This window comes from Xiphophorus maculatus, chromosome 20 (genome assembly GCF_002775205.1).
Source record: "Xiphophorus maculatus strain JP 163 A chromosome 20, X_maculatus-5.0-male, whole genome shotgun sequence".
Classification (NCBI taxonomy): domain Eukaryota; kingdom Metazoa; phylum Chordata; class Actinopteri; order Cyprinodontiformes; family Poeciliidae; genus Xiphophorus; species Xiphophorus maculatus.
The window spans coordinates 29,451,420-29,464,496 of record NC_036462.1 but is presented as its reverse complement, the minus strand read 5'-3'; the positions used below and the strand labels follow the sequence as shown (position 1 = coordinate 29,464,496).

General features: G+C 36.6%; 1 protein-coding gene across 4 annotated transcripts in view; it reads left to right on the top strand.

Annotated features, from left to right (window-relative positions):
• slc2a9 (solute carrier family 2 member 9) overlaps positions 1-13,077 on the top strand; it is a 118,696-nt gene that overhangs the window by 88,799 nt on the left and 16,820 nt on the right. For all 4 annotated transcript variants that reach the window (XM_023324771.1, XM_023324770.1, XM_023324769.1 and 1 more), the window contains one exon: positions 7,247-7,374. In XM_023324771.1, the coding sequence (XP_023180539.1) occupies positions 7,247-7,374 (128 nt within the window). The remainder of the gene's footprint in view (positions 1-7,246; positions 7,375-13,077) is intronic.

Sequence of the window (13,077 nt, the reverse complement as noted above, 5' to 3'; positions counted from 1 at the left end):
AAATGGGATTGCTAGGACTCCAAGAATACACAACAAATATTGTGCTAAATAAAAACTGAAATAACTCAAAACATAAAAGCCAGAACATGGAACATAATTTAAATCACACTGGGAAGCAACAGGATTATGACTTCAAGGTAAGGTTTAGGCTTTTTATCTTGCCTTGATTCCTGTATATCTGATATTGTTATTTTCTTTACTAAATGTGAAGAAATAGCACACAAGACGGTAGCTTTCTGTGAAAGAGAAAGCCATGATTGGCTGCTCCCCCCATACTTACTAATCACTTGACCATCTGAGGATGCATATTTAACGCTCTGTAGTCTCAAAGTGTCCCTACGTGTAAAGTAGTAAAGTAATTATGACTTCTTTACTTTTGCCTTTGAATAGTACATGTACAAATCATCAACAGTAGTGTATCTGTGTGGTAAATATAATGTCTGTAAGTTGTTTGATGTTTGCAGACATGTCCAAAGAAATCCATGGACTTCTGTTACCTGGAATTCCATTTTCATAAGCTACAGTAACAGATGATTTTAAAGGTGGTGTGTTATTTGTTTTAAAGCTGTTTATCTGTAAATGGTGTCCAATATGTGTGACAACTCATGCATCAAACTACGAGAGTGCAAATTTATTAGTTTCATTTTCCTATTCTTTTGATAAAATTTAAAACTTTAAATATAAAAATTTTAGTCCTTCTATTCCTAGAAACCTTTAATAACAAACCAACAACTTAAGTTTTGCTCTTTTTTTTCTGCTTTATGACACTTGTAAAGATTGCAATACTGAGAAATAATGTTTTAATAAATCTAAAATGAACCAACACATGGCACCATCTGATATTGTGCCACCACTATGATTCTCACCCTGCAAGAGTTTCTAGAAAAGCTAAATTAACAAATTTCCCTTACAGCCCCAGAAAGTTATTTATTTATTTTCTATTTTTTTATGTTTCCTCTAAATCAGTGGGACATCTATCATAGATGCAATGTGTATCAATATACATGTACTGTAATAGTCTCTGTAGTGTCCAGATGGTTGTCACGCTGCCCAATCTGCCATTAATGTGGTGGGGATATTTAAAGGATTAGAGGTTAAAGTTCAGCTCTGATAAATCTTCTATTATGTTATTAGGATGTATTCATTGATGCCGTTTACAAAAGCGTTGTACTTTAAATGATAACCTCAGCAGACGTGCAATTTCACTAAGCATTTGCTAATTGTTGCTGCTGCTAGTCTGTGTGGGTGCTTTGGGTAAACAGGTGGCACCAAATGGCTGCCACCTATTTGGTGGTTCAAATGTTTGAAAAATTCAAACATTTGTCAAACATGCATGAATGAGTCAAAGTGTGTCTGATGAAGAAATGACATAATAGCATGATGTAAAGCTCAAAAAAAGTTAATTTGCATAATATCCCGTCTTTAAAGAAACTGAAAAATAATTCGGCTGCATCATTTGTCACTGCTAGAACTTTGTAGTATTTGATGAGCTGAAGTTTTTCTACTAAATTCACTATTATATGTTAAAATCATTTCCTGTCCTCATTGGAAGAATTTCTGGAACGTTGTTGTATTACTCCCGACCCCTCTAAGGGACAAGGGTGTACAGAAAATGGATGGATGGATGGACATTGGTGAATTACCTGAGTGAAGTTGGCTCATGCAGATAAGCTGGTAAAACCTGTGTCAAAATCAATTACAAAAAACAAACAAAAAAATACTTAGTTACTGGTGGTCACTTCCTCCTTGCCCTCCAGTTGTCTGCAGGTCCCAGCTTGCGGCAGAACAGATGATGGTTTTGGCACCGTTGGTGTGAAAATGTGGCGTCTAAAGAGGTCAAGCTGAAACAGAAGGCTTTGCAGAGAAACCCGTCACACATACGAGCCGTTTCTAGTCAGTCTGTCCTGCTTTGAGCCTTAATGGCTCATAGAGGTGGGATTTACTTTGGACCTTCCTAACTGAAAGGTTTTATGCACTGTTACCAGGATGCATTACTTTCTATAGTCAGTTGTTTGTAATGTTCTCTTTGAATTACAAATAAAAAAGTTAACCAAGAATTTCAGGCAACAAAACTTATTTAAATTTTATTTTCATGACCAATAGAGGAAATTAAAAACACTTATGTTTTTAAGATCCAGGGATAGATAGTGTGTTTGAAAAGAGGTTGTTGTGATTAAATCTATCAAGTTTAGCAAGGAAATTATGAAGAAATCCACAAGAAAGCAGCTCAGCAACAAATGACTTGTAAATAACATTGCCATTTATTTTTTTAAAAAAAAGGTAATTAGTTTTGTGCAGTGCATATTTTTTTTAATATGTCCTTTTTTGTCCCTCTTTAAAATGTCTGTGGAGCTTAAACCTTGAAGTTAGAGCTTTAAGGTCAATCTGCATGTGTTTAGTTCCAACGCTCAGCAATGAATAATGTTTGACAACAAAGCTTGTTCTATCAGTTCTGAGCTGACTGTAGCTGAAACTTTTTGCCTGGTTTTATTTGACCTTCATACTCTGGTCATTTTTGTTTTTGGTATCACTTTGACATTACACTGGCAAAAACGTGACATAACACGTGTCATGAACATGAAGGAGTCTTCATGAATGTCTATGACTGTTGTCATGAAGTGTCATTCTGTAAATAACACTTTTAATGCAAAACTGCATTAAAAGTTGTATTAAAAGGGCATTAAAAGTGAAATTATTTACTGAATGACACTTCATGACAACAATCAGACATTCATGAAGACTCCGTCATGTTCATGATAGGTGTTATGTTTATGACGGTATAATGTCAGTCTGAACACCCCTTCCAATAAAGTGTTACTCTTTTTTTGCAGAATAATTCAATTTTCATTTAATATCTATTGAAATATTTATTAAGTCTAAAAAAAATTCCCATATCAGGAGTTTTAGTGGAGTAGCTTCTTGTTGTTAGATGCAGAACATCAACAAGGTAACTGTGTGGGGAGCAGCACAGCAACTTGTCTTTCAAATTTACAAGGTCAGTCCACCAGCCCATAATTAGTCTGCATTGTAACAAACATTGACCAATAAGCGGTGGCAGATTTCACCGCATTGCATTAATGCTGTGGCTTTTCACTGAGACACGTGCAACAACTTCAGGATGTAAGTTTCCGAACAGAAGCACCACTTTGTCTCCTATATGGAAGAATGTCAGCCGCCAGCGTCGCTAATGGCTTCAAATAGATTTAGAAGCTCTGGCAAAGAATCTGTTGAAAACAAATATTGAGCTCTCTTTACTTGCTGCTGTGAATAATCCCTGCTTTTATCCAAGGGACAACCATTAGCAAGAAAACTTTGGTGCATTTGTTTTCTGCATATCACTTCTAAGCCTCCTGTTTTTCTCGTCGTTTTTCCTTTCCCCCCTTGGTTACCTTTTATTGTTCTGTATTATTGGGGGTTGTCTGAAAGCCACTCTTCATTCAGTCATTTGCATTCTAACTGTGCCACCCAGAACATACCTGTATAGGCCTATATTCCTACTTGGATCACCATGGATTAACTCCATTATACAAAACTGAAAGGTATCAATAAGTTATCAATAAGAGCTGAAATCAGGCGATGGGTGTTTGACATGCTGACCATTTTTGTGTGCCATCTGCACATGCTGCATGAATGAGCACATGTTCGGTTTTAATCAGCAAGCCGCAACGTCTTGTATGAAGCTGTTACTGAACTGAAGAGTTTCTTCAGCGACCGACCTTCTGTTTTCCAGGTGCTCAAGAGAGCGTTATTGCAGATCCTTTCTCCCAGCAGTTATTACACTCTGAAGGTGTTTACATCCCTGCTGGCATTTGCACTGTTTTGACTAATTTTTAAAAAGATTTCTGCTGCTATTGCATATTTGATTTTCTGTACTACACTGATATGCTGTATTGTAAAAAAAAAAAAAAGACTGCTGTCTTTGTATTGTTCACATTCAGATTATGTACAATTTAAAGAGTCATCCTGCTCAGTTGCACATCCCTTGGTTAGTGATTACGATGTTTCTATTCTGATAACTGCACAGTATTTTTTATATCATCTTGTACGGTGTATTATTATTGTTAATCTTGTTTTTTCTTTACAATTTTTAATTTTTTTGAAAACATTTTTTGATGTTTTGTTTACCATGGATTAGCTCCATTATACAAAGCAGAATCAACATCCCTTGATGCTGCTGCTACACCTGAGTTTCCCCACGGTGGAACCATAAAGGCTATTTCAATGCTATTCTATTAATAAACATCATCTTGTTCAAAGTATGGGGTGTTTTTTTCTCACAAGGAGATGCTAAGCCTTTATGTCATAATTGTAGCTCCTTGTGTTCCGCTGAAAATGCCTTTGTGGTTTTTGTCTCTTTAGCTACAAAGGACAACAAATTATTTGCTGACAGGATTTAAAGCATACATTTTTATTGTATTTATTTTTTTGTAAGCTTCTTTAATGTTTACAGGCCAGCCTACAATTAGGCAGTTTATATTATCATGCCAATAAAACATTCTTGTGTGAGTACACACACATTCAGTACATTTGGATTTAGGATTGAGTTCAACTAGAAGCAAAAATGTGTGTGGCCACGTAGCATGCGTTAGAATCCTCTGCACAAAACACTATCATCACTTACATCAAAAATTCTCCAGCCTTATTTCAAACCCACCAGATAACATAAAATCCTGATATAAAAAAAAAAAGTGAAAAGGTGACTCAAAGTTTGTTTCCTGTTGTACTGCCTCAAACCATGTAAACAGATTATTTCTGAAATAGACTAAGCAGCAATTACAGCTGCTAGGCTTTTTTGGCTTTATCATTGCCAAGATTTTTTTTTTTTAACCCAGTATTCTTAAAATAGCTCAAACCCAGTCAGATTGGATGGAAACTAGCTTCTAGTTTTGTTAAAGTTTCTAAATTGCATTTAGCTCTAGTCCTCCACTTGCTCAAACCTACCAATAAATCTGCCCTCGTCTCGTCTTGCAGATCGTAGATCGCTGTATGATCAGGGTCACCGGAGGGTGAAGCTGTGCCACGGTCTTGAGTTAAGAATCCACATGATGACTTTTGGAGAGCATTGCTATTAGTCCCCCCTGTTGACACATTGGCCCACCTCATCAGTGGATCTCTTCATCTCTGCTGTGTTATGATGGGTTTCTCTTTGCCAGGCCTGTCAGCCATGCCTCTGGTACGTTTGTAGTCGTACTCTTTCCAGGTTGGGATGATGGACTGAACAGTGCTCCACAAGATGGCTGAAGCTTGGAGTGTTGTTTTATAACTCAAACCCTTTTTTAAACTCCACCACTGAGTTTCTCTGTCTTTATCTTTGTTCACTGAATACATCGGTGTGGGTTTTAGCTTTGAGTTAGGTTGTGACCTGGTTATGATTATGAAGGATTAGGCTTGGCAATCCATGAGGAACAACATCATGACACCGAATTTGATATGGAGGTTCACATAAAGTAAATTTAGTACTAAAATATTTCAAAGATAAATGTGAAAATGAAGGAACAAAGAAATGGAATAATGATTTTTTTTTATGGATACGATGCTACAGTCAAAGACCTGAGTAGGTGTTGCCAGCCCTCCTTTTGAACTGTGTAGCTTGTTAGTTTCTTTTCTTTATCTTCCCCTGTTGTTTGTTTTTCCTTGAGTATGGACAATATCCCAACAGCTTTGTATAAGGTGTAGCATAGGAAACCTTTGAACTATTCTAGTCTTTTGAAGTTTTGCAACTGTTCCTAAGAGATAAAGTGCTGAACTTCTTTTATCGCATGAGAAAGAAACAATAGGTTGACTGCTCGTGTTACTATTGCCCCAATAAAGGCAGAATAATGGAAATATACAGGTCATCCAGCAAAGGGGTTATACATTTTAAGTTGAGTCATATTTCAGCCAAAGAAAAAGCTAATAGAGACCCGGTATTAAACTCACAACCTCAACTTACAAAGCTTTCTGACGTGTTTAATAGTTACTGTAATGCGCTTTCTATTGAATAAAAACTATTTCACTAATACAATTTTGTTATTTGTTGACACTTTGTCACATCACTCCGTATAATGCAAAGGAATACTTTGTACTATGGTAACTCTGCATGTTGGCATCAAATATTCAGAATCCTGATAACCATTATTTAATAGTTATAGCTGCAAATTTGCTAAACAACTTTCACTTTTCTTAAAGAAAACACTGACTTGACCTTGCCTCACGGGGAAGCATCTGTTGTCTGTCCAGCTGCAGAGCTCAAATAAAACCCAAACCAGTGATTTCCTTCATATTATTATTACTACAGTATCCCAACCGCAAAAAAAAAAAAGACATTGGCAAGAAATGTTTTACTCATAATTAATATAATGAAACCGCATTTTTGTTTTGGTTTGTGTTTTATTTTACTTCTCTTTCTGAACTCTTTTTACAACTTAAGTTTTTTTTTTTTTTTAAACTGAATTAGTAAACAAATTATGCCTCACTGTCTGGGTTTCACCCAGACAGTACCCTCAACATTGGAATTAGGTTTGTTGGTTACTTGATAGGTGTAATGAATGCACGGTGCAATGAGGTGCACAAAAATGAGACACACAGCCTCCTCTGTGTTTAGTGTTAACCCATAGATTGAACGATTATTCTTAATAAAAAAAAAGTAAATAGTAAATTGTATCAATTTGTATCGACTGTAATGATAAATGCATTTGAGTTTGCATAGTTTTGAGCTTCATAAAACCTTTTGACATAATGACTTTACATTTAAACAGCCATTTTTTTCGCTTTGTTAAAACATCACAGCAGCCATCTAACAAACAGAAATATACCTTCTGCTGGAGTTTTCAGTTTGGATAGACCCTTCTTAGACAAACCGTACGTGTTGTGTGCCAATTAAGGAGGGATTTTTATCATCTGCTCTGATTTCTGAAGATTTTAGCGGAGTTGCAACTATTTGTTTTCATTTAGTTTGTTTCAGAACAACGCACAGTTGAAATTAAAGTCAGGAAATTTAAGGGACGTGCCTTATTGTGCAGCTGAAAATTCAGTCCTACAGCATAAATTGCTGCAGAACCTTTACAGATGCTAGAAAATATAGAACAAATTCATAACCTGCACCAGTCTTTGATCTGCAGCGAGAGCAAACAATAAAAAGTTATGAAGCACCTAAAGGGCATTTGTTTGTTTACTAAACTAAAACCATTTGTTTCTGTTAGTTGCTGTCAGCACTTTGTTGTAACTGATGGTGCATGTATCTTTTTTCTCTCTCTCTCTCTCTCAGGTGGCATCCCATTTATCCTGACTGGTGAACTGTTTGAACAATCCTACAGACCTGCTGCTTTCATGATCGCCGGTACTGTGAATTGGTTGTCCAACTTTGCCGTGGGCCTCTTATTCCCCTTCATTCAAGTAAGATCTGCTGTCTAAACAAAAAGATGCACTCACTGTTTATGATTTATGGTGTTGGCAGAGATTTGAGTAATGCTCAAAAAAATAATCGTCGCAAGAGAAGGAACAGTAATCGACTGAAGTAAATGCAAAAAAGTCACTAAAATATATCCATGGAGTGAAGTTTACACACACACTATATATTTATATGTGCTGTAGTTACTTTTCAGTAAGAAAGTGTGTGGATTGGTGAAAGGATGTGAGGTGTTACTCTGAAATTAGCTATCCAAATTTCAAACCCTATAATTTAAAGTGCAATAACTTCAATCACAACATTTGAAATATTGAGTACTGAAATATAACTTCTTTAACTGCATTTTTCCACTGTACTCATCTTGTCTCGATACACATGGGTCCAAAAGGAGAATTTGAGTTCCATGTTGGAACTAAAAAATCCAATCTTTCACTAATTAATAAATGCACCACAACACATCACCACCAGATAGTGCAGACAACAGTAACTTAAGCAAAGAGTCTTCGTTCCAGGTTCAGTTAGGTGTTTAAAAATCAGTACAGAGAAAGTTCAATAGGTGTAAGCTAATTAACAGCAAAAGTAGAAACATGTCCATGGTTCATTTAGGAGAAAAAGAGAGAGAGAGCAAGACTTCAGGCAGATAACAAGAAGGCTAAATGTATGGGAAAATTACATAAATGGAGTAAAGCAAAGTTGTTGTTTTTTATTTTTAATCTTTTGAGCCTTTAACCTCTGTTACCAATTTGGAAAAATTGACAGCCTATTGAAAATCTTTGAGTCACAGTAAGGATCTACATTCTCTGGAAAATACAGAGGTTATTGTTTTAGAAGTGCTGGTTGAACTGGTTTCACCATCTCCAAGCTGGGAATTAAAATTAAATCATTTCACACACCCTTGCTTCTGCCTGTGCCTCAAAATGCTACAAAAAGTCCCTTAACATTAGTTTTCTACGGCGTTTGGCTGAAAGAGACTGCTTTGTTTGAGTGGTACACAAGCATGACACTTTATTGAACACTAAAGGCTCTGCAAGGGAGTGCCTGGACTGTCAGCTGCTTTGCATAAGAACCATAGAAGAAGTGAGTGGAAAGCAAAGGAGGAAGGTTGAGCATGTACCAAAACTACATGGAGCATACATTAGAAGAATAAAGACCAAGGTCTGGATCACCCACCCGCTGATGACAACCTAGACATTGGTATTCAGAGAAAAACGTGGAAATGGGGGCATGTATTAGAACAAAAAAATCATGTTCAGATGGATATTTTAAGGTTTCGTTGTGTAACAGTAGCTGCTATTGACCTGCCTATGAACTACAAACACACCAGGTACAAACAATTTGCTAAATAATTTCAAAAACATCAGTTAATGAATCAATATACTGAGCTTTTCATACCTTCAGTTCTTGAAATTATCTGCAGCTGAATGTGATGGGGTTTGACAGCCAGGACTTCACTCTGGACATCACAGTAGATGCTCTCAGTATTGTGCCAAATAGAAGATTTCTTAACACTGAATTTAATAGTCTGAGCACAATAAGAGAAAGATGTCTTTCTGAATACCCTTCATTAAAAGACAGCAACAACTTTGTTTTTTTTGTTTGTTTGTTTGTTTTTTTCTGCTGTTTAATATACGACCTGGCCAGAGCTTAGAAAACACAAACATTAGCTCTCCATTATTGCGACCGTGGCTGCCGCCTTAACTGGCACAGCTGGTAAAGCAAACAAGCCCAAGGGTTCAGTAAGGCGTTTGCTTTTATTTCCCAGCCAGGATTAAGGGACAAACTTTATTTGCCTTTTTAATGAAGAAAACATCAGAGGTCTCACATTATATGGAAGAAAGCACCAGACTTAAAGTGCTGAAATAAGTTATGCAATAAATATTACAGCTCAGGGAAGATGATTACATTTTAAAAATAAGATGTCAGAGGAGTTTAAGATGTGTCGTAAAAGAGGCTGTAAATCATTATTGTCGCAGGGAAACTAGTTCTTGAATCAAATCTCAAAGGCTGATTTGTGTTTACGTTTGCTTTGTCTTAATGGTTACCTTTTTACTGGATGTTAGCATCAGTAATGGCCGAATTATCGCCCAATTTTCATATCAGAGTCACTGTGACTTTATTTATGCTGCAATGTTTGTCCTGAGATGTTTTTTTTTTTTTTTTTTAATAAGGACACTGTTGTAGGGTTTTATGTTGCTGATTTGCTGTTTTGTCTGCAGAGTGTTTATAAGGTGAAACAGGTGAAAGGTGAAACATGACAGGATGATTAATACTTAGACATGAGACCTGCTATTTTCACTGCGCTATACACATACTGGGTTTATATTTTGTTTGTGATTTTGCTTTAAAAATAGCAATAAACATGTCCATGAGGCTGGAAAGCCTCCTTGACATCACCCCAGTCTTTATCTCTCTGCACATAGGGAAAGTTAATGCTATTTCCAGTCAGGAGGAACATGTTGCTCAAATAAAAAGATAACTCTTCACTCAGAATGCGCTACACAAGAAAAACATAGTATAAGGATGTTATTCTGGCCAGCTGCAGTAATGCTTTTCATTATAACTTCCTCACATGTTCCTAACTACTCCTCTGCTCTACCCAAGTTGCTTGATTGCAGTTAATAAGATTTATATCAGCACCTGAATTGTTATATTCAGCTCAGTATTTCGTTTAACTAGTCCTTTGTGATTTGATATCTCAGTGAATGATAAAACTAAACCTGCACAATTCAATAATTCCCATTCGATAAATTTAAGTGTTATTGAAAAGTTTATGTATTTCCTTAACTTCATCACTAAATGAAGCACTTCTTAAAGATTAATTACACACAGACTGATGTTTTCAAACCTTGTCGTCCATTAATTGTAGTGATTTCCCACTTACCGTTAATGAAAATATAACTATTAATCACTAAGAAGATTTAGAAAAACAAAATCAAACCAATGATTGTTACACTTTCTGATTAACTGGCTCAGAGGATTAAAAGCGATGGGTTTCCTCTAAACCTTTTTACCACCTACGTCTTTTTAGGAAAAATGGAGGGACAGCAAGAAGGCATCTGCTTGAATCGCTATGTGAAATTAAATTGGGACAGAAACAGCAGAATGTTCAAACCTAAAGAACAAACAAACAAAAACATTTTGTGATCCAGGTGCACCCCAAATACACAAAAATACATTTCTGAGTTTTGTTAGCTATATTGTCATGTTTTGCCAATGATCATAAATAAATATGATCATTGCTTCAGAAAAAACGCTTTTTTTCTGTCTGCACAACAATTCAGATGCTAATCTTCAAATTATGATTTTAGAAACGACTCAGCTGCAACATAAACATGCACAAAAACCCTTGAATGAGACTTTTTCTGGTGCTTTCATCTCTCTGAATCAGACTAGATGTACTAGCATCTATATATCGCCAAGTGACAAAGAAGTTTTATGTTTTCACATTTCTACTCCTTGTCCATATTAATCTCTTAAAATAATCTATCCATGTTATTTCAGTTTTTTAAAATAATATGCCTAGAAATTTTTTTTGCTGCAATTCCTATTAATTGTCAATAGCCAACTTATCTGTTAAAAAATTTTTGTTGCTGTGCAGCTATTTATAGACCTTCTTTTCATTTGCATATAAATCGTCAGTAGTTTTTAATTTTACCCGAGGTTTAAAATGTTCTCTCAAGAAGTGTGGGTTGAATGCTGTGTGTTTTAAAGGCTTTGAGACGATGACAGTTCAGCAAACATCACTAGACATCAATGCTCAGGAAAGTAAAGTTTCAGTTTCTTTTGCATGGGAAGAAGGCAAGACTTTTGGTCTCGGTTTAGTAACTGTTTAATAAAATGATATGAGACGATATGAGATTGCACCAAAGGTCACCGCTTCCCATTTATCATTTTCTTTCTAATTTATGGTCCTCTTTGAAGCACTCCACATTCTCCCAATGAGCCTCTTAAGATGTGCTTAAGAGCAAAGATCTGGGTTTAAGACAGAAAACCGGCTGCTGCTGCAGGCATGTCTACATTGTCGATACATTGTCTCTCTGCATTTTGCACTATTTTCACAGCTTTTGTTCCAGTCAGCAGGAAGATGGTGGTCAAGTTAAATCTGAATTGTTCAGATCTTTGAATAATTTTGGGCTTAATTTTGAATATAAGAGATGAAACATTGTTTTGGCAATTTAATTGAATAATCCTACATATTTGATAGGTAGGATATTACATAGATAAATAAACACAGTAGCCAGTGAGGCACAGATACATAGAGAGAACTTTTATTGAAGTATATTTACAAAAGCACCGGTTCCCATTTGGTCTAAAGAACCTGGAACTTAAATCAACTACAGCAGATAGTCCCTCCGTAGTTTAATGTTCTTATCAGCAGATACAGAAAACTGCTTTAGCTCAAGCATGCTGTAGTCTGTTTCTTGCCGTCTTATCTCATACTCGGCTCGACAGCGAGCGAAGAATAAAACAAGTAGATTTAGACAACCTCTGAGCCGCGGAAATTAGATTTATTTCTCGGCTCATTCATCGTCTGTAGCGATAAGCTCAGCCGCTGTATTGCTTTTCTCAGATCCGGGCCAGACTGTCAGGACAGACAGCTGTAAAGAGATTAGATACTCTTGGTAATCTTCTCTGAGTTTGTGGAGTCAAATGTCCTGAACTGACATTCCCTCGAGCGAGGCCCGTCATGCAGCGGGACCCGTCGCAGAATCGGATCCGTGGCCCAGGTGAACATTTAACCTTTTAATCCAAATCAATATCCTCCAGAAGTCGGCGGGTGAGTCACCAACGAGAGCTAAGCCTCGTTAATTCCATACCGTCACTGGCGGAAAATTTGGACAGACACCTCATTTTACAATTTATCCTCAGAAGAAAATTGAGAATCAAACGGCTATCCATGAGCTGCATTGACACGTCCAGATCAAATTAAATATCATCCAAAGGATTTAGGCAGGCTTAGGTATTGGTCACACCTCAAAGGGCTCTACAAGTACGAGGTAGAATGAGCTGGTGTGCTTTCTCACTTAAGGATTCCTGCCTGCATGTGTATGTGTGTGTGTGCGTTTGTTTCTAATACCTTGTGGGGACCATTTTCCTGACATATACTACGTTGTGGGGACACACTGCTCCTTGTGGGGACCGAAGCCTGGTCCCCACAAGGGGAAACGCTGTTTTTGGGTCAGGGGTCAGATTTAAGAATAAGGTGTGAATTGAGTTTTGGTTAGGGTTAGGGTTAGGTATGTAATGGTTAGGGTTAGGGTAAGGGTAAGAGTAAGGTTTAGGCTGTAGAAATGAATGGAAGTCAATGGAAAGTCCCCACAAAGATAGCTGTATGTGTGCAATGACAGGAACGTCTTTTACTCACATTTTATTGTGGACTTTTTTTCTCCCCTGCAAAATCAAAACACAAAAAAAGGAAACACTCTCATATGTCAGCGGGTAGCAAAACTGGGGGGAAAAAAATACTCCTTGATGAATTTATACACACAAAACATGATACAGTTACAAAAAAGGTATTTCTTTAGTTTGGGGCCAATATTTGCATGTCATGGTTGGAGATTAAACTAGGAGCCAAAAGATGCAGAAGAGGTGCAGGCAGTGAGTGAATATAAATTATTCACTAGGAAAAAAAATTAAATATTATAAACATGAACTTACAAAAACTAATGAGATCACAGTGAGCAACATTG